Source organism: Falco peregrinus, chromosome 3, assembly GCF_023634155.1.
Source record: "Falco peregrinus isolate bFalPer1 chromosome 3, bFalPer1.pri, whole genome shotgun sequence".
Lineage (NCBI taxonomy): Eukaryota > Metazoa > Chordata > Aves > Falconiformes > Falconidae > Falco > Falco peregrinus.
The window spans coordinates 83002580-83024997 of NC_073723.1; the positions used below are offsets into that span (position 1 = coordinate 83002580).

At 37.5% G+C, this 22418-nt stretch overlaps 1 protein-coding gene across 3 annotated transcripts in view; it reads left to right on the forward strand.

The window, feature by feature from the left end:
• Nucleotides 1-11151, forward strand: part of MTRR (5-methyltetrahydrofolate-homocysteine methyltransferase reductase) — a 32515-nt gene extending 21364 nt beyond the window's left edge. For 2 of the 3 annotated variants that reach the window (XM_055798676.1, XM_055798675.1), the window contains 5 exons: nucleotides 710-890; nucleotides 2683-2725; nucleotides 3157-3343; nucleotides 5642-5760; nucleotides 7312-7603. In XM_055798676.1, the coding sequence (XP_055654651.1) occupies nucleotides 710-890; nucleotides 2683-2725; nucleotides 3157-3343; nucleotides 5642-5760; nucleotides 7312-7441 (660 nt within the window). In that variant the 3' untranslated portion in view covers nucleotides 7442-7603. Of the gene's footprint in view, nucleotides 1-709; nucleotides 891-2682; nucleotides 2726-3156; nucleotides 3344-5641; nucleotides 5761-7311; nucleotides 7675-8652 lie in introns of those variants that run through there. The other variant, XM_055798677.1, reaches the window with a different exon arrangement.
• The last annotated feature ends 11267 nt before the right edge of the window (nucleotides 11152-22418 follow it).

A 22418-nucleotide genomic window follows, 5' to 3' on the forward strand; every position in this document is an offset into this window, starting at 1 on the left:
TTTGTGTAGACTGTGCTGTCTGATTGCACTTGGTGTTTTGGATCACTTTTCCTTTATGCACTGTGTCTATTTCCACCTTGCTTTTGAAAAAGAAATTGTAACTAATTGCATCTAATTTTTACTGTATCTTTCAGTGCTCAATTTAAGTTTCCCTTAAGAAAAGCTTGCAGTTCCATTATGTAGGCATAAAGTATGGAATAAAAAACCACAGCAGCATTTACATGACTTATTAAATACCATACTTTATTTACAGTAATACCTCCTCTAAGACCTTTTATTATTCCTTTCATTGCTTCTGTAACTTAGCAAATGGTGGTTTGTCTTGAATTAATTTGTGTTATGTAGATGTTTACTTAACTAAAGTGCAAATACTAAATAAGAAAGCCTCTCATAAATCTGGGATTTTTCAGGGAATGCGTTGTACCTGTTTATTTGTTTCTCCCCTGCTCAGGCTAAGTAGGATTTTCTGACTTGCTAGCTTGTCCCAGGCATTAGGGGAACAGTCAGGAACAAAACAACAACAACAAAAAGGTAAAAAAAAATATCATAGTAGGTGAAAGTGTGCATTGGGAAATAAATTGTATTATCCATTTAACCTGTGAAGTGACTGCTTCCTGTCCCCAGGCAACTCAAATTTTTCCCAATTTTGTGACCATTTTCCCAAATGGACAAGTTTTGTTACCCTTCACTCTTATTGTTTCCCCTGCAGGCATTTTTGCGAGCTCTTGTAGAGTATACCAGTGATGCAGGAGAAAAACGGAGGCTACAAGAGCTTTGCAGTAGACAAGGAGCCTCTGATTACACACGCTTTATTAGAGATTCTAATGTTTGCTTGCTGGATTTACTTCATGCTTTTCCAAGCTGCAAGCCTTCAATTAACCTGTTAATCGGTAAGCGACTGATTTGTATTAAATTAGATCTGGTTTCTGAAAATGCATCATACTAAATGTTCACTTTTCCATGAAAGGGTAATAACTGCTCGGTTAACTTCTTTAGAAATATTATGGCATCCATAGTGATCAAACTAAAATTGGGGAATAAAGCTCTTTTCTCCTGTTTGTAGTCTTTGACCCTCATTCTGCAAACACTTAGGTGCATATCTGTGCTTCAACTGACTCCAGATGGCTCCTGTACATAAAAAATAAGCATAAAGTGTTTGCAGGATTAGGATCTTTAAGAAACAGTTAATCAGCTGCTTACAATTAAAGGCATGTTTTTACAACTCCTGATTTCCCTGCCTACATGTTCTTTTCTTGCACTTTTACCTGTTATAACAGAAAGCTTTTCTCAGTATATTTGTATTTATGTCCAACACACTCACTGGGTTCCTTGTATAGAACACTGAAGGACTGAGATCCCACCTGTAACCACCTCAAATATATCTGAAAATACTGGCAGTTATTTTCCAGATAAAAAAGCAGATTTTCTTAATATGCTTATTTATATGAAACAAAAAAATTGCATTTTATGTTCTTGCAGTTGGTCCTCTCCGTGCCTACCTTATATCTTTCCTTCCTTAGTATACTGTCAGGAATCTTAAAAAAATTAATACAAGCTCTGCTTCACTTCATACAAATACATGAATTTTCACAGTGAAAGCAAATACACTTAGCTTTTCAAAGGTGGTATGAAATGTGCTCTAGCAACTGAACTGAATAAAAGAAAATTTGAAAGTTTTTGCAGAGTGTTCCCCTAGGGAAGTAATGTGCTGAGTGGGCTTAGTGTCTTCATTAAGTGATTTCACTGAACTAGCTTTTCTTAACTGACTTGCAGCTATCTTTTGTAGCAAAGCATCTTTAAAATATGTCAGGGTGTCCATGTACTGGTTGGAACAACTACAAAAGCATGATACATGTGGAAAACTAATTAAAAAGCAGTTAAATTGTATGTTACCCTGTTACTCCACTCCACTGTATGTTTTCTGGCATTTGTTATGCCCAATTTTTCTAGTATTGGTTGCATATTGTCACTATTCCCCACCATATTGTTCACTTAGCAATATGTCTCTCCTTTTAATATGCCCTTCTCCTCAGCCAAAATGTGCAGTCTGCATGCAGGTCATGCCTTTGAAAGCACCAGTGAATTTGACCTTTTCTGTATACATACATACATATGTAGATATTAATGTGTGTGATATATATAGTGGGTTTCTCATAGAAAAAAATACCCAGTAAACTCCTGTGTCTGTTGCTTTTTTAGCTGTGATTTCAAAAATTTGCATAGGTACTTATAGTGGTTTGAAATTGAACTGGCACATCTGCTTCTAGGACATTGTATACAGATTCAGTCAAGCAATTCCTATTCTGAGAGCTTTTGAGCTCTTAGATGAAAAGTGGGGAAAACTAAATTTCAAGCTTCACCTTGTCCACTAGCTACTGGCATCTCTTCTGGCACCTTACTGTTGTTTTTAACTTACAAAGAACCCCGTAAATTAACTTTTGTGGCTTCGTCTTGTAGAATCGCTAACAGATGTTCCATGAAGTCTAACAACCATTCAAAATAGGGTGTGAGTCTTAATAGCTTATTGTTGGACCACCAACACTGAATGTTAGTGGAGTAAAATTACAGTTAAATTATAATATGCTGTAATCTGTTGTAGTGTAAATACTCATTGTATGATATTTTCATTGGAGTGAATCAAATATTAAGGGATGCCTTTTTTTTTTTTAATTATTTTCTCAGAACATCTTCCTAAATTACAAGCCAGATCCTATTCTGCATCAAGGTAATGAAATATTCAAATTATATCTCCTTGGTAATTTAGGAATGCTTTTTTCCTAAATATGTGTGTGTGTATGTTGTAATCTAAAGAAGAAAGAGAGGAATGAGGGATAAAACCAGAGGAAAAAGCGATTTTGTCCCTGTTGCAAAAAAAACCAGGGTTTGAGTTTTTCAAACATTGTTTTAAGTGTCAGGCAAGACTTTGATAGAGTTCTAAAGAACAAGCTCACATGTATGAATCTGGTAGAAATTTGGATTCCCTTTTGTAGGCAGTGGCCTCTGAGTCCAGCCTTAAGATATCTTCTAACTATATATAAATATTTCACAGTTACCTGAACACTGAGTATGTTGGTTCAGTTGAGATGGTTTGGGCTGCAGGTGGACAGCTGTTTCTCAGGTTTTGGTTGGTTTTTTTATATACTTTTGTCTTTGCAGTTCAAACTTATATCAGCCAGGAAAACTGTGGTTTGTATTTAATGTTGTGGAGTTCCCTGCCTGTCCTGCTAGACCAGTCTCACGGAAAGGAGTATGTACAGGGTGGCTTGCTGAGTTAGTTGCACCTCTACTGCACTGCAATAAAAATACTCTGGATACAAAGGGAGGAAGCTCTTCAACTGAGAAGGTATGAATATTAGATCTAAACTTCTTAACTGTTAGATTTATGCAAGTTTGAAACAACTGCAGTTTCTTTGTTCACTGCTGTGATGTAATGCAGGTTTTTGGCAGTGTACACCTTCATTTTGCAGTTCTACCCTACTTTTAAGTTTACCCTTCCCTCTGTAGGCATATCTAGAACTTCAATGCTCAATTACTAGATTTAGATTTTACTTTATGACAGATACCTGAGTTGTGAAACTTTCCATTGCTGAAAGGCCAGAGTTGTTTTCCACCCCACTGTAGTCCTAAGTGAGTCTTGGATGATGTTTTTGTGGACTAAACTATCACTGTGCAATTAAATGGTTATGACTGTTAGTGTTGTAGGAGAGAGGGACTTGGTCACTTCCAGGAAAGGGTGGCAAATAGTATGGGAAAAATCATAAAACTCACTTCTTGTCAGGTCTCACACAGTTTGCAAAGGCCAAATTATTGAATACAACATAGGGGACAGTTGTCTGTGGTATTTCTGATGGGCATCAAAGATGGTTTGGCATAGTGGGTATTATTAAGAGAAGCTACTTGCTGGGATTTTTTGCCTCTCTTCATTTTGTGGTGGAGAATCTATGTAACTTAATCAGTTTCAAAGTTAATAGGTGGAAGATAATTATAAAAAATTTGGAATTCCACTATATGTAATTAATTTGACAAAAGAACTTTTGCCAGTGTAATCTATATTTGGTTAAGAAAAACGGAAGCAAGCACAGATTTTGGTTACAAGAAAACTGCCAATAATTCAAGGTGTTGATTCTTCAAAGTGGAAAGGAAACCCATACAAGTTATTCTCATTTTTTAAAACTAACTCAAAAGACAAACTGATTAATATGTGCATCATATATCTTATTCCAGTACTCACATCTGCTCTTTATTTAATAATTAATTGATTTGCAATATATTAAAGATCAAACATGAAAAATAGATGGAGTTGAAAAAGAACGATTATTGCAAAATGAGTCTGAATAAAGTTCAGAACTATTTACATCTGCTGTGCAAGCTAGAATTCAGCATAGATAAATGTGCAGCAATACATGCAGATTGCAGAAATAGATGGAATACCAATACAAAATAGATGAGTGTGATCTTATGCAAAAATACCTTAGATTAATTGCAGACACTTTACAATATAAATGTGTTCACCATATGCAGTGTTTTTTTAAGGAATCACCAATTTGGAATCATTAACAGAGAAAATGGCTTCCTGACTCAAATGTGTTTTGAAGTAGTAAGTATTACAGAAATACAAGTATTGCCATCCAACAGAAGGAATTACATTATTTTTTTTATCATGAAACCAGAGAAATAATCCTATTTAACACTGTACTATCTGTAGTGATTTAAATGATAAGAATTGAGAAGTGCTAAACCACTGAGTTTGACAGAACAAAGTTTAAAAAATTTGGTCCAGTGCCTTATTCCTTCCTTAAACTTGACAGTAAATTAAAATCCATTCATTACTAACATGCAAAATAAATCAGGTATTTGCTTATGACTTGAATGGATAAAACTCTACTATGGCTGCTGCTGAGTTTTGACTAATATATTAAAGAATTAAAAATTGTCATCTCTTGTTTTCTATATGTTGTTAGCCATGCCTCAGAGAATAGTTGTGGAGCTGTTATGAAAATTATATTTAGACTTCCTTTCAAACACAGGTCTGAAGGTCAGAATTAGAGTTTATTGGTAGAATGATATAAACCATTTTCAAAGATCTTTGAGCAGTTGTCTGCCTGCCCTCACCCGTATGCATTTTTGGAGATCATGTAAAACTTTTATGAAAATTAAGAAGGCAATCTCAGTATCCCTAGGCTTCAGTTTGCTATAAACAAATCTTTATCTCCACTGGAATATTTTTAGATGTCTACAATGTAAAAAAAAAAAAAGGTTGAGTTGCCTAAAATAGCAATAAACTAGCTTTACTTCTCTTTGACTACAAACACCAAACTTCCCATGAATTCTGTAGCAGTATTTGCCAAATTTATGGTGCAGTCAACTTTCATATTCAGAAATTCAGGTTTGTGTGATTTTTCCCTAGATTTCCTCCATATAGATTAATAGATTTGTAAATATGGTGTGGGGTTTTTTCAGAAACTCATGTGAAATTTTATTCTAAATATCTGTGACATTAAAAATAAACTCCAAACTTTGGGATTTGGAAAGGTGTGTGGACACATACACTATGTAAATATCCTGAAGGTTCTAAAAACGTCATGGTATTTTCACTGCTTAAGAATATTCCTCACCTGTATCCTATCTAATTTCATTTTAGATATCTATTTTTGCTCGTCCAAACAATACTTTCCACTTACCTGCAGACCCATCTGTCCCACTCATGATGGTTGGTCCAGGAACAGGAATTTCACCATTTATTGGTTTCCTACAACACAGGTATGTAACAAGTTGTTACCTGGAAAGCAGACCTTTTATGTTCAAGAAGATGCAGCCTCAGGTTTTGAGTACAAATGCAGTTAATCTCTTTTTGTTTGTTTGTTTTCCTTCTTTTTACTTTTTGTAACACTGGTATGCTGATTAGAGAGTCTTATTAATTTTAAACAAGCAGTGCTTGTATATTTATTTGTTTTTCAATTGAGTAAAACTTAACGCTTTCATCTGACTGTACTGAATATCCACATGTATATGAGGTATATGAGGAATCGGGGTGAACTGGAGAAACAGTAATAAGAAATTAAATCTTTATCTATGTGTTGCTAGTGGAAGTCCTGTGAGGGGCTGGTAGTTTTAGAAAAAGCATCGATTGGCTTAAGTTTGGTATTCAAAATCCCTTTCTTTCAGAAGTGGCATCTATATTAAAAGCCTTGGTGTGATGATTGTCAAGGTTTCTCCCACATTCTCTTATTTCTATGTGTTTACACATTTCGATGTTTTAAGATGAGGAGCTTGGCATCTGAACCCTCAACTGGGCAGTCATCTTAGGTTTGTGGGTTTGCATTTGTGGGGAGGTAGATCCCTTTTTTTCCCCTCCAACTTCAGCAATGTAATTTTGCAAGGCAAAGAGATGCTTGTTGGAAAAGTAACAGACGCTACGTCACCAAGAATACGTAAAAAACATTTGGAGGAAATGAAGAATGGGGAGAGTGGAATATATGGGTGGGAATGGTCGCAAGTTTTATAGGTAACCAACACATACTATTCCTACATGACTCTAGTTCCAGCAATAATGGAGTTTCTTGCATCCTGTAACAGCTATTTTTAAACCATTTTATTTGAGAGAAAAGTGAAATTTTTATGTGATGTTTCTGACTGCATGCTTCTGCTTTAACCAAATCGTTATGTACAATACTTGCTCCTTAATTTTAATTCCCAAATCTGTCTTTCTCTCTCAGGAGTATTTTGCATTTCATAGCATTTCATAAGCATTTGATCAGTTATGACTGAAACCTCTCTCAGGCAGTAACTAGAAAGTTGCAGCTAAAAAAACCTCTAAAGTAATATCTTCAGCATTATTTCAAGAAAACGTAGTGAGTCTTCTGATAATGTGGTAGTGAATAGATGGTTAATCATGAAGTCTAGCAGAATTCTACAGCTAAATGGAAAGCATGCTGAAACTGCTTTGTGCTGAGTTTTCCTAAGTGTCTTTATAGGGCTTCCAGTGAAGGATAAAGGGTAGTGATCTCCTTATTCAGCAGTCAGGATTGTTTTGTTAGATGTTTGGAAGTGTCACTCTTGGCTATTCCAATATGAAACTGTGGCAAAAAAACACCTCTTTGAAGCTGATTGATTTGCAGCTGGGCCAAAAGTGAGTTGCCAGGAAAGTCAAATAAGGAGGCTTTGGCAGTGATATACCTTAAGTCATTTCACATTTCTGCCAATCCAGAGGTTTATTAAAGCATTTAGTTATAGATGGTTTATATTCTGTACTTGATAAAACGGGATTGGATTTTCTTTTTTTTTTTTTTTTTTTTTTTCCCCTCTGTTTAGGCAGAAGCTCAGAGAAGAACATACAGACTGGGAATTTGGAGAGACATGGCTGTTTTTTGGTTGTCGGCATCAGGATCGAGACTATTTGTTCAAGCAAGTTCACTCTTTAGCATTCATTTTGTATTCATGAGGGAGTGCTTATCTCTGAGCCATTTCTAACAGTTTTTATTGCTTTTCATTCAGAGACGAGCTCAGATGTTTTCTTGAAAATGGCACCTTAACTCATCTTAAGGTTTGTTTCTCAAGAGACTCTTCGACTGCAGAAGTAACCCAGCCTAAATATGTGCAAGATGTCATTAGGCTTTATGCTAAGGACGTTACCAGAGTCCTGCTGCAAGAGAGAGGTTACTTCTATATATGTGGGTGAGTAGAGCGGAGATGGAGTGTCTCAGAAAGAGAACAGAGTTAGCAGAACTTTGAGGCTTTAGAAAGACTTGGAGCTGTCTGAAAGAAAGGACCAACATATGATGCTGAAAGAGCCTTCCTGTAACACTAGAATTCCATCACTATCTCCATTTTTTCCAATATAGTCTTGAAAGTATAGCTTGTAACCACACAGTTCCACTGGCCTTAGTCACTTATTTTTTTTATTTTAGTATTCAAGCTGTAGGAGGTTTCAGGCTAATAGATTTCTCTTGAGAAAATGAGGTATTTGACTACATGTGATGATAAACTAACTGCACAGCTGTGAGATAGCAGCAGTCTTCTGCTGTGTTCCAGGCTTGGGTTGGCCAGAACGCTAGAGCTCTGTAATAATAATAATAATGATAATAGTGTATTTTACAGTGGGAAGTGGATTTTTTTTATTTGTGGATGATAACTTACCTGGAGGTTTGAGACTTTCAGGAAGTTTGTTGATGAATGGACAGACTGTTTGAATATGGAGCCAAATCTCAGTATGTTCCCCTGCAGGAATAAGTGTCAGCTATTTTTATTAATAATAACATTATTAATAAATGAGGGTTTGGTTTTGGTGTTGGTATTTTTTAATTCTGGAACAATATGGTGATATAATAATAAATTCAGCAAGTCCAGTTCTCCCTAGAAGAAAATAGTTATGCTGTGACAGCTCAACTATGGTTCCAAGGGTTTTTTCTTATAAATTACACCATACTGAAAACTGTAATGCCTGAGAGAAACCCTTGTTACTGTCAGTGCTCAGCTACATGAATACTCAGTAAGAATCTTTTCATATAATATAAAAACTATATTTGGGGGGGGATTTTTTTTTATAATTCCTCTTTTCCAATATTATCCAGCCTCTGAAGCTACTGATAAAAGACAAAATATACCATTATACATTTTCCTCCTCTTCCCCCCCCCCCCCCCCCCCCCCCGCAGAGATAAGAAGCACATGGCTGATGGTGTAAATGATGCTGTAGTGGACATTTTAAGCATGGAAATGGAAACCGACAAATTGGAAGCAATGAAAACCCTGGTCATGCTCCGAGAAGCAAAACGATATTTGCAGGATGTTTGGAGCTAAATACTTGGCTTTTCCTATGCCTTGAAACACAGAAAAGACTTTATTTCACCATATGCTTTTGACTAAAAGTAATCGTCAAAAGTGCTGTCTGTAGTCACCCAAATCTTAATTTTCTCTATTGACCTTTCAAGCAGGAATATGAAACCTCTTACGTGTCAACAAACCAGGCTGCCTTTGGAAGTGTATGGGGTTTTTTAATGATGTTGTATTAATGGGCTGTTTCAGTGCCTTGATTCTCTCATTTTAAGATTGGTTTAATGTAGAAAGTAAAAACTTCCATACTTGTAGAAGTATAATTGTATGTTTACATTACATCATGTGGATTTTTTTTCCTATAATGTATACACAAAAAAGCTAGAGAGATTAAATATGATGCTGATAAATGAGTCATCAAATATGTTACTCACTTTCCAAGATTTATTTGAACATTTCCTAGATACTTCCTGAGACTATTCATATTTTTTCAGCTTGCACAATGACAGTTACTGACAAAAGGAATGAATGATCAGAATATTGCACAGAAAGGTTACTGCATAATTTCAACTCTATAAAGTTTTCTTTAAATAGTTAGCTTTGTCATTACATCATATCTCAAAAGTTTTGCTACACTCCATACTAAACCTTATTAGATATTCCTGCATAGTTGTTTAAAACCTTTTTTTTCATTCCTGTCTCTAAAATATATGTGGTTTAATTTATGAGCAAACTCACCAGTTGGCTTGAATTTGATTGCTGGAGAAATATTGCTTAGTAAATTCCTTCTCAGATTACTAAACTAATTTTTTTTTAAGTTGAAGACATAGCAAAATACAGTGTTTTGAAAGCAGTTGCCCCTACATATGACAATCCACTGCAGAAATCAAGTTGTTGAAAGCAAATTGTTGAAGTATCTGGTTTTCTTTCTAACAAAGGCCATTTGGAGTGTAAATAGTTGGAAGAGTGAAAGTATAAGTAATTCATGCTTCTTTTCAGATCCCTCCCCTCTTCACTCTGCTTTTTCTGCTTTCTAAACATCCATGTTGTCTTCTTGGTTCCTTGTCATACTTAGATCTTTAAAAATAAACACAAAGCATGAGGAAATAAATTTTAGACAAATCATTGTTTCCTGGGGAAAATTATTGTTTTGCCTGATGCATAATCAGAACCATATCACTTTATTCCAAATCCTGTGGTTGTCTAATGATTATTAGTTAATTGGTAGGTAAACTTAAAAAAAAAAAAAAAAAAGGAAAAATATAGGTAGAATAAAAAATATAGTTAGAATAAAATCGTGTTTAAAGAAGAAACATTCTAGTGAAGTCACTGGAATTAAGGTTTTGATGTAACCTCTGTAATGATTATTTAAATATCCTTGGAAGAGATCAACTAAAAGCTTGTGCAGAAATTCTTCAGCAGAGTGGTTATATCAATCACTGTCAAGTAACCTCTACAGAAATAGCTCCATAGGGAGAGATGGCTTACAGTAATTGTAAACAGTGCATTTTTTGATCTTTGGCACATAAGAAATGCTTTTTTTTGAAAAGTACTCAGATTTTAAACTTTAATGGAAATTACTAAGGTGTTACAAACATCAACATTTTGGATCAGCCAGTCACCTTTACATGTTTTTAAGAATTATTAATAAAAGAAAAAAGCTATCAGTATTGCAGTAGTAAAAATAAATCATTAACTACCTTCTGTTAACTGGAGTTTGTTTGGAAATAGCACTTATTGTATCATGTGTCTTCTTAGGATTTATTATTTTCAGTGCTGCTTGGAAGTTCTTGGAGTTTACAGAAAAATCAATGTTTTTCTGACTGCAGGTTGCAGCTGTTCCCAGATCTCTTACAGGTGCCGATTGTTGTGTTACTTACATACCACAGTACAGAAGTTGCGCTGACCGTTTTAGCAATACTACAGGCAGTAGCCTAACACCTTTTGCAGTAGTAACAGTTCTGTCCTTTTCTGATTGTGTGCATTACATTTGATAGGACCTGGTATACAACTGGTATCCATACATTGCCCCTCTCCTGTTATCAGTACTCTACAAAACTAAAACACTTGGTTTATTTAGTAATGTAGTGGTAAATCCATAGAGAAGCGTGTGAGGTTTATTATGATCTCTTAGAACAACAAAAAAACAGTTGCAGCTTACTCTTTAATTTATAACTGCATGGTGCAGAGCCCAAAGTTCAAACAAATTAAAATAACCCCAACAAAAACCGCCATGCCTTACCTGAAGGAAGTAATTTTGCATTCACATTCAGTGACACTGAACGAGCAGGAAAGGCAGGGAGGAAAGGTCTTCTGAGATCCAGGAATCATGGAGGTGGAGAAGGCTTGCAATAAGAACTTGTACGTTTTTCTCAATGCAATCGTGTCTTTGTATAATTGGATAATGCTGGTTTATAAGTTCTCAGTGTGTCTTATGGAAAAGCATACAGGAGTGGATCTTACTACGTCTTCTAAAGCTAAGCCAGGGATTTTTTTAGGATCTTTTCTTTCATTTTTTTTCTTTCTTTAAGCTTTCTTTCATTAGAGAAATACCATGTATGCGTTTTTCCTTATAGTTTCAGAAATCCTTTGTTACAGCATTCCTTTGTGGTTTGAAAGAAGTTGTGTGCTGTTTCTTACATTTGAGAGGCATACTGTGGTGATTGTGCTGGTACAAGAACTGGCTGTTATGCTAAAGCTTTTGTTCCAGAGAAGCATTAATAGTAAAGCATTCATTATGGCTTGATTTCTCATCAGGTTTTGAATGTTACTGAATTTGTGAAATAGGGTTACAATTTTTCTTTTAATCTGGAGTTTCAAAAGAGGGGTTACTTTTTGAATTACTAAACTCGTGCCAGTTTTTTTCAGTTTGCTGCTTCTCAATTCAAGCTGACTCTACTGCACCTGGAAGCAGAAGTAGTATTTCTGTGTTTCTTGCACCTCTATTTCTTCTCCCTTTCCTTCCCCCTTCTCTCCCAACTTCTCAGGAAATCTAGAATATTAGCAGAAATAGGATGAACATGCTTTTCTAGCAGCCTCTGAAGATATTGAGTATCTTGAGAAGTTTCTTCTGAGAAATGACAAGACCAGATGAGAGAAATGGCAAAATCACAGAACATGACTAGTGTGTCCATTTAAGGTCTGAACTTAGCTAGTAAATGGCACCTTAGGTGTTGAATGGCACGGGGGGTGGGGGTGGGGGGGCGTGGTGGTATTGGAAGTAAAAGTCCAAGTTGATTAAATTTAAAAATAAAAGAAGCTTCTGGAATAAGGCAGGGGCTGTGTTGCAAACTGTAGAGTTTGTAGGCAGTTTGAAAATAGAGGAATAGCTTTTTCCCTCTTTCACTATTCCAAGTTACCAGCAACCATGATTTGGAGGTGAATCTGACGGCATTTTACCCAAAATGAAGTGGTTTTTTTCCTAAGAAATCTTAGATCACTGAGCTGAAACATTTTGAGGGGTTCTCCAGACACTGTTTTATTTGGTAATATTGACTCTGCCTCCATAAATACTTTTGTTCTGCCCAACTTTCTGAATAGGAAAGGAAAAGACTTTAAAGCAAACAACCAACCAGAAAAAAGAAAACACAAAAAACCGCAGCACTTGGCTGATTAACTTTGCTTTTTACCTCAAAGGAACAGGGAAACATCAACTGTGTGCTGTGCTTGTTAAATCTGTTTCACACATAAGCCTTATCGTATTTTCGATCGTTCCTGGGGAATGTGTAGTGTATTGCCGTCTGCTTGTTTCCTTTGGAGCTTAACTTCCAAGGCCACAATTTTTGGCTTAACTGCATTCCAATTTTACTTTGGAACTAGAAATGGGAAAAAGAGTATTAGCTTCAGAGAAAGTGAGTGCAGTAGGTCTTACCGGTAATGTAATTAGGAATCAGGCTCATAACTCTTCCTTTCTGTCTTTGGTACTTCTGTTACTCTATCTCAGCACCTGTGAGCTACGTACATGTTACTAACAGCTCTTGCTCTGCACTGCTCCTAGATAAACTTGCCTTCATTTTATACAAGAGAAAACCCAGGCAAGGAAAGGCTACTGAATTGTCCAAGGTGAAGAAGGAAATGAGCAGAGACACAAGCTGCTGTTTCTCCAAGAGCCATGCTACTCATTAGCTCATAGATCCATCTTCCTCATGCATTTCCTCAATAATTGCAGTCTGCTATCACAGGAAATCTAGTTACTTTCCAAAAATGCAGAGGTGGTTTTAAATAATAATTTTGAGTATCTGTTGTACAGTGGGATGGAAACTCAGGCCTCAGGCTTGGTTGGAAGGGGTAGGTCCTGCTGTGCTCTACACAAATTCTGTCCCGGAACCGGTTTGTCGGAGGTGCCAGCAGCAGGTGTCAGGGTACGTGTGTGTCTCTTGTGAGACAGCTGGAGGTGTTGGCTACTGGAGGGACCAAGAGGTTCAGGCCAGCTGCTGGAGAGGCCATGGGGTCTGGAGGTCAACTGAGACCCATGTGCAGGTGTGTGTGTCTCTGTCTATGAGGCAACTGGGGGAGAGCAGAGATGTGGGGCCCAGCTACCGGTAAGATCCAGTATATGTGATTGTCTGTGTTGGTGGGATACTTTGTACGTATGTATGGATATATATATTTCCTACTAATGACCTTTAGTCTGGTCAGCTAGAGAGAGGGACAGCTGCTGGTTGGACCTGAGATCACTCCAGGTTAGGGCCTGATGCAGACCGGGTTGTGTGTGTAGCAGGGAATGTTCTTGCCCTCAAATTTCATCCCTGAAAGAATACACTTTTAAATGTATTTTTAAATAAAACCCCAAGACTATATGTGTCAAAATTTAGTGGTTTGAAGATTTTTTGTGTTTCATCACTTGGTATCTGGTGCATCCTGCGTAACTGAAGATGAGGCCACATGTGGGAACATTTATATTTTTCACATGCGGAGCCACACACAGGTTTTGTAGCAGGGTTCTTGTGCGTGCTTTCTTGCCCCCCTGTTCCACAAATGACTGCAACGTGTGCAGGGCTAAGCAGAATTTCAGTGAAGCTATTAGCCATTTCTTACTCCCATGACATCTGGTTTTCTCTCCAGCTACTACTCTCTGTAGCTCTATGGCTGGTGATAAGACATTACCTGCTGCCACCATCTCTTCAAGCCACTATGAGGTAGTTGGTTAAAATGCCTTTTTTTATTATTATTTTTCCCCCTCTTCCTGTGCCAGTCATGCCTGGTATGTCAGTGGCCAGCATCAGATGTGGCTGTGCCTCGTGCCCTCGTGCAGATTCCAGGCTGGAGGTCTCTGAAGCCCAGGTCCTGCTTAGCTGGTACTCAGGAATATGGTGAAATCATGTTGTGGGGCTTTGTTTGTTCATCTGCTTGGATTTTTGACAAGGTGTATTTTTTATTGTTCCCATTGGCTGCATCCACTGTTAGGTGTTAGCTTCAGGTACATCCTGCTCTTAGGAAGACTCATGGGACAGAAAGATTTTTCTCTTCCCTGCCTCACAGAAATCCATGCAGCAGGATATTTCTTCTGACACAAGCGTCTTCCTCACTTGACCCTTCATTCTTCTGTAATGCTTTTAATTTATTTTTCTTGTGTTTTCAGAATTTTTTTTTTAGTAGAGCCCAGCAGTGACAATCAGTTCCATTAAGGTTTTCAAGAGTATTTACCAGGCAGGTTATATTGTTTTTATTTTAGCAGGTTAGATACAATCAAGACAGTGGAAGTGTTACTATTCCAGTATATTCAATGAAAAAAATATTCCATGTCTGCCTGTTAGATGTTCTTCAATTTTCTGCTTGTTCTTTGCAGTCATTCATAGTGCTGCACAGGGCAGGAGATGCATGGAATGCCAAAGTTAGTGCCATCTGTGCACATTTCCTGTGGACTCTTCCATTAAACAGTAACTTGCTGCACTGTTAGCTATTGTAAAGTCCTAATGTTTTTGAAACTGTGCCTGAGCCTGAATGTTATGCAAATACTTCTCCAGCAGTTATATTTTATGCTAACAGCAATTAGTGTTAGTAGGCAAAGGTGTGTTGTCACATAAACCATAGGGAAAATATACACTACATGTTTTATCTAAATGTTATCATGTGGCCTTACCAATACCACTTCCCAGTTGATAGTATTTCTGTGGTGTTAAGGATAGAAATATTTTGTCAGGTTCTTGGCCAGAGTAGTGTCCATGGTGGATATGATACCAGATGCCTACACCTGAAGATTTTATGCCTTTTAAAACCTTTGTCAACACCATGACATACATAATTTTAAATGCATCTGACTCACAAATCCTCTGCTTGAACGAACAATTTCAGCTGCAGCTGTATATGGTGCTAAATTCCACTTAAATAAGCATTTATATTCAGTCCATTATTCTGTGGATGATTTTTTTAAAAAAGAATAAGCAAAACATTTATAGCAAGCAGATATGAAATGACCTGCCTGAAGCTCAGTTTTGAGCTTTATGGTTCACATGAAGTCATATGCTTGCAGCTTTTCTTTTCTATAATGTAAATATGGATATTCTCATTGCATATTTATACATTTAGCAGTTTTGTACGTTGATGGCCTTGTACAACTAATTTATTAGTGTCTCAGTTTCACTGGATGTCCCTTGTATAAAAGGGACTGTTGTTTTGGGGTTGGGTTTGGGGTTTTTTTCAATAGCTCTTCATCCAGTGTCTCAATCTGGCAGATTCAGATTTTTTTCTGCTCTTCAAATGGAAACTTTATGCCTCCATCTCTGGATCTGTTTACCTCCAGTTATACTTCATCTGAGTTGGTACAGCCAAAACTGAATCCAGTAGTCCAAGTTCCTACATGACAGTGATCCGATAATAAATAACAACAGAATATTTTCAGTATTATTTTCTATTCTCTTCTGGTTTTTGAGGTGTCATGGAGTAATAAAAATGCGAGAATCACTGTATGCCTGCTGGTGATTATAGGAAGAATATTAAATTGCTAAAAGTTAGATTCTACAGCCCTGGTCAGCAATGGTGAACTGAAGACATGAATCTACATTGTCAGAATGGTACAAGCAATTGATTTGGATCTGAAAATTGAGCTACTCGATACAATGGTTTAATATAAGAGCTATAGACTATTTTAATGAATCTTGAGAATCTGCTCTCCAGTTGAAGATAATACGTAAACATAAAAAGCTGCTCAGTATTTAATTAGTTGCCTATCATAAAGAAATCAAAATACTTTTAAATTGATGGCAAAAGCAGTATATCAATTTGTTTAGTCTCAAAACCCTATTCAAATATGTTTCACATTGAAAAAAATAGTTTTATTCAAATGCAAATTAAAGTCTTGAAAAGTTGATTCAGCGCAACTACAAATTACATTCACTTTCATTTGCATTTCAATAAATGCTCTGCTTTTGGTGGAAAAGGTTTGTCATGTTGACAAAGCACTCAAAGCCAATTGTGCTTATTAAAAAAGAAAAGATTCTACAGCTGGTTTGAAAACAGCAGTTTTGCAAGGCTCCATCAGTCAGGGGTATTAATTTCTAATCTGCTTTTAACTCTATTGCTTAGATGATCGATTGCTTTTCCTTTTTTCTTTTTTTTCTTTTTTCTTTTCTTTTTTTTTTTTTTTAAATGCATTTTATTGTAACTTACTAGAAAATCAGCAGGGCTGTTTCCAGTACATTCTCCTCAATGGTGGGACAATGGTGTTTTTAAATTGTTTTTCAGGTGTTGTGAGAAAACAGTGTCAACTGCCCTCAATTTATGAACATCACTAAACCCAAGCAGAATTACAGGGCTATGACTGCTCTGCATTTGGGCAGGGCTACATGTTGAAATAGGCACTTTGTGCATACATGTATCTCTTTCCATGCTTTTGTATAAACTCCATCTTCCAGATAAATGCCAGCTCCCTGCTTGTGATTCTTGCAGAGCACTGCTCCTTGAGACTAGGATAATGCCGCACTCTTTTTCTTTTGGTGGGGACAGACTCCTATAGAATAAGCTACTTTTTATGTCACCAGCACTCTAATGTTTTCTGTAAAGATGAGAGAGGAGCGATATATAAGCTACTGAAACTGTGGTCAGGTAAACATCTTGTGGCTCTTAGACACGGTTTTCGAGGCAGGATCTCTTTCCCTTTTTCATGTTACAGTTCCTAAACACACTGGGAGGAGTGGGTGGCATTGATGCCAATGGAAGCCCCAGAGGCACAGCTTGATGGTAGTAAATTTTTAGGTTTTCCTTGCCTAAGAACAGCTGGAGCAGATACAGGTAGGAGGGGGAGAAAGGGATCCTGTAACGTTTTTTAAATAAATGATCGGATGTCCAAGAATTTCACAAATGTTGGTTTTAAAAACATCTGTTCCTATGAGAAACAGAACACTGATTATTTTTGAAAAGTTATTTTTGTAAAATTCTCAAACAAAAAGCTGATTTCTAATTAGAAATGGGTATATTTCTTTATCAATGGACAAGTTTGTTAAGGCTTTTACAGCTTTGCACAAGGAGAGTATTGCATTTTAAGGTAAATGGAAACATTTTTCATGACTGTAAAACTTCCTGCAAAAGTCAATTCAGAACTCACAGGAAATTGGGATAATAATTCTTTCAGCAGTCTGTAGTTGCTTTGCTTTTTCTTTTTTAATGGGCTACGTAAAACATCTTTGTTTTCTTCATACACATGCACGTGTGCATGCCTATATGTATATATATGCATAAATATATCTCTCTCTCAATGTGCATTGCCAAGATCTCCATTTAGTTTTTGTCCTTACTTTACAGGTAAGACATTATTTTGAAATACCTGTCTGGATAACTGTGGCCTTCAGTTTACACAGCTGTGTTTTGCTGTCAAAATATATATAGACCTTTATTCAGAAAATGTCAAATGAATACTTCCAAGAAAAAAAATAGCTGCTGGGTAGTTTCCTCCATGCAATGCTATCAGAATTACAGGTTTTTTCTTACTTTTTCATTTTGCAGAGAAAAAAGACCTTATGAGTGCACAAACGGTAAATAAAGAGAGCATAAGTCTGTAAACTGCTGTACAGGTGTGGTAGAAATATTTATTTCCCTCATTCATTGTTTCTTATTGTGCCTGTAGCACGCTAGGGGCTTTCAAACATAGGAAGAAACATAACTGATGTAGCTCATATTAATCTCACTAACTGTAAAGGGTTTTGCAAAGCTGGATATTGCCAACTGGCAGAAGATAAAGGAATGAGAGAGTCTGTGTATTTTGTAAACAGGTTATTATCCGATGTTCTTATTTATGTATCCAACATGCAGATTGTGAGTCTACTCTAGATTATCTTTGAAAGGTCATGTTGACCAGGAGAGGTTCCTGAGAGCTGGAGGAAAACAAAGCACTTCAAGATGGACCAGAAGGAAGATCTGAATACAGGCTGGTCAGCTTCGCCTTGATCCCTGGGAGAGTGCTGGAGCAAATCCTCCTGGAAACCATTTCTAAGGGCAAAATGGTGACCTGTCTTAGTCATCATGGCTAAGAGGAAGTAGTGCCTGGCCAATGTGGTAGCCTTCTGAAGTAAGAAGACTGGGTTGCTGGATCACAGGAGAAGAGTGGGTTGTCATTTGATCTCTGCTGTAGTGAGGCTTTCAGCACTGTCTGGCTGATGAAATACAGACTAAAGAAGTAAACAGTAAGGTGGATTGAAAACTGGCTGAACTGCTGGTCTCCAGTGGTTGTGATTAGCTCAGCGGGATGCCAGTTACTAGTGGTGTGTCCCGGGGAACGATACTGGGTCCAGCCCCGCTCAACATCTTCATTAATGACCTGGACGACGGGGCAGGCTGCACACTCAGCAAGCTGGCACATCAGGCAGAACAGGGGGTGCAGTAGTGGTTGACAGATGAGCGTACTGCCTTGTAGAGGGAGCCTGACAGGCTGGAGCACAGAGCCAACGGGAACCTTACTTGCAAGTGACCTTTGCAAGTGCTTGTCCTCAGCTTGACTGCTGGCACCTCCCTTACATGGAGCGTAGTTTCCCCCAGCTGGAAAGCTTCTGAATTGAGCTACAGTCAATGCAAAGGTACTCCCCAAGGAAACCTGCAAATGAAGAGGGAGTCCTGTAGAGCTTATTCAAAGCTTGCACATTGGGGAGTTTGAGTGTTCTTTGATGCATCTGGTACCTACAGCATGATGTAATGGTCTACGGTCTACATCTTGTTTCGCTGACAATACTTTCTGAAATGTTCAATATTACATGCATTTGGAAGGGGTGGGTGTGAGGAGGGGATTTCGTGGACCGCTACTGCAGTTATCCTGTAGAGCCATTTTCCTTTCCCTGATGTTTGCAATAAAAATGATCACATTGTTTCCTAATAAAACTGTATGTTGAAGTTCAACAGTGTTTTTCCATTACAAGATTTTCAGGAGCATCTTAAGCACTGTTATATGACTACATTTGTATTGTGTTCCAGCTTTGTTTTGGGCCAAAGCCAGATTAATCTCTTCAAAGAAAATATTCAAGGCATGTTATAAACTTCTGCAATTCAGTACATCTGGGCAAGTTCATCTTCAACAGAGCTAAATTAAAAAACAAACCGGTTGACTTATTGTGAGTCAGGTTGTAAAAAAGGGTGCATACAGGCTTCAGTAAGACAAAGTATATGTGCCAGCTGGCCTAATAAACCAAATTTTGTTTTATATTTTCACTTTCGGGCTTGTGCAAAGAATGATTAGTTTGCTGTTATATGAGTCATGTACTGAGGCTTTGCAGCACTGGAGAATAGCCAGCTTTGATCTGGACAGAGATCCAGCTAATTGTGAGTTTCAGATGATCACTTATAATTAAATTTCTAATGCATCTGAGGAGGGTGGTTAATACTGACTTGTAATGTTGATATGGAGGGTAGATTAAGACTTAAAGTTTCAAGTAGACAGTACATGTTAATATATGGTTAAGCCTACTGGGGTTAACCCACAATGCTCTACCTTGAAATAAGGGACTCAAAGATTTTTGAATGCATGTGCTCCTGTCAGTGAGGGACTCTATAGATTCTTGTATTCATGGCTTGGTGATGGCTGAATATTGCAGTGAACTGTTTCACAAGTTACTTGTCATCAACTTGTATGTGCAGCACACCAGTCAATGTTTTATCATGTGTGATAACATAGCAATTAAATTACTGTCAGGACTTCGGGTTCATTTTGCCAAAGATCTCCATGAAATTATCACTCCCCTCGCTGATGAGTTATGGTTACTTGGGGCAACAGTTGCTTTAAATTATTTTCTCATTAAAATCCATAAATTCTCCAAAAGTATATAATTCTTGTTAAACAACTAGTTTTCATATTTTGGGTAGCCCTGAATATAAATATGACCCACTGTAAATCAAGGTGTTTCAAATGTCTTAAAGTATTATGCAAAATTTAATTTAGCAATTTATCTCATGTCACACTATTCTCCATTGTGAGATTGCACAAACCACCTTGTTGCCTCTTAATTCTTGTATCATAGCTTAGTGTCAACGCCCGCTGTTAATTCTATGCAAAAGCTGGACTAAAGAGGTCTTTTTCTATAACATAACCATGTGGAATCTTTGAAAAGGGTTAACTAATTTCTCTTTATATTTTCTTATTTCCTTTCTTGCTCCTTTGTCCTTGCACCTTCAAGTCTACATTTCTGTCACCTGCTTATCTTCTTTTGCAGATGCATGTATGCTCTGATAACCTCTCAGCTCTCCTCTGACTGTACTTGTGGCTGGTTTCTCATGCTAGAAGGCAGCCTGTTGGCAGTTTGCATATTTGCATTTGAACACATCTACATCCAAATGTGACTCTGCCTTCCTGAAGGTATCTTAAGTTTTCCATGCATTTTTGTGTTTCATGACAATAATTCCTATGGCAGTATCTAGGCTGGAATTCTGTCTTTCTCCTCTGCCCCCATAGACATCTGGGACCTCTGTTGCAATAAAGTGTAAAGAAACATGCAGAAACGGCTGAAAGGCAGGAATCAGCAATGGAAGAACTTTTCCCTACCTCTCCCTGTATATTTCAGAAATTAAGGCCATAAAATTCCACTTTTTTAATAGGACACCTATATTTGTCTCTTAATAAATTGATTCTGTGTCTCTAAACTCATATTGGGGAATTTCTGGTTGTCTGGGTTATCCTCTGTGGAGGAGTCCTTTTCTCTAGCAGACCATTCAGATTAGAGAAAGAGATGGAAATAATGTTTTCTCTAGCACTGATACGGGTGAACTAGTCAATGTGATGCAGATAGCCATGTCATCATTTGGTTTTATTTAATTCCAGGTTCAAAAATCTATCAAGGGTAACCCAAACTAAGCACTGATCATGCGTAAGATGACAGAAAGAGTGTGCATCTTCTTTTTCCTGTTCTTATCATACCCACAACAGGGGTGTGTGTGTGTGTGTGTTTGTGGAAATCAACCCCTGGCAAGCCAGCAATTAAGCAATCAATGATCAATGCAGCACACACAGATTTCTGTTGCTGTAAATCTACCCATCACATATGTATCAACCTTTTTTCTAAGGAAGGAGGAGAAGGATCATTGAAGTGGGAATAATATAGCTGAAGAGTCTTGAAGTATTAATTTTCAGAATGCTTGGTTTTCGTTCTCAGATTTGTGTCTCCTTGCTGCCTGCTGGGGTTGAGATTTGACAGGGTGCCTGTGATTCATCACGTGCATTGTTCAGAAGCTTTCCTGAGACAGACTGCCAAGTTTATCTCTGCTAGCAAACTGTGGTACAGGAATACAATAAAGGCAGTTCTGCCACAGGTGGACTTGCTTCCTAAGGAGACAGAGGATACTTGTGTTGCTGTCAGCTGCTGGGAACTCTGCTGTCTTGCAGTCAGCTCTAATTTGCAGTTGAAGTTAGATAAAAATTCCTCTGAAGTCAGCAATATGGGAAATGTGCTGAACTAACACAGTCCATCACCTGCTTTGAAGGATGAGTGCTTTCTGGCTAACTTACATTCCTGGTGAGCTAGTGTTTTGGAGAGTGGCACGTGCATCTGCCTTCAGTGAATTCTTTGACCTCTCCAGGAGAGTGTCCCCCACGGTGTGTACCCATCTTGCGTGCCGCTGAGCATAGCAAGTCTAGCCTCCTGCGCTCCTCAAACACTCCTGCCCTGTTACACGAAGACTACATCACCAGTCGCTCATTGCCAGGGCCTTGGGCAGCTGCAGTGCCAGGGACTACATTTTGATGACGTTTATAATGCCTACCTTCTTTAAGGTGGGGAAGGATGAAAAGGGAAAAGTGCCTTTGGAAATGGCAGCCTGGGTGATGTTAAAAGAAGTTGCCTGACATTATCTTGTAGAAAGAAAAAAAACCCTAAGCATAGCACAGATTTACTAGGGGAAAAAATGTCCACTTCTTTTAGAGGAGATTGTTACTCTAATTAAAATAAGGCAAAATGTGATGTTATATCAGAAGTGAACAAGGATGGAACTTCTGAGCAAATAATGCTGTCAGTCAGCATAAATTTGTGCTTGGGCATCAGTATGGAGTTCTTAAGTCCTAAATTAGAGATATGGGTAGATGGCACAACCTCTCCATAACACAAGTCTTTTGTGAAATCATCAATGAAGGCATCATAGTGTTAAGGGTGAAGCATAAAAGAAATCTATTGTGTTTTTATTTCAGATGATCAAACACAAAAATTATTATTTGCAGTGTCGCATCCTCATTGTGTCACAG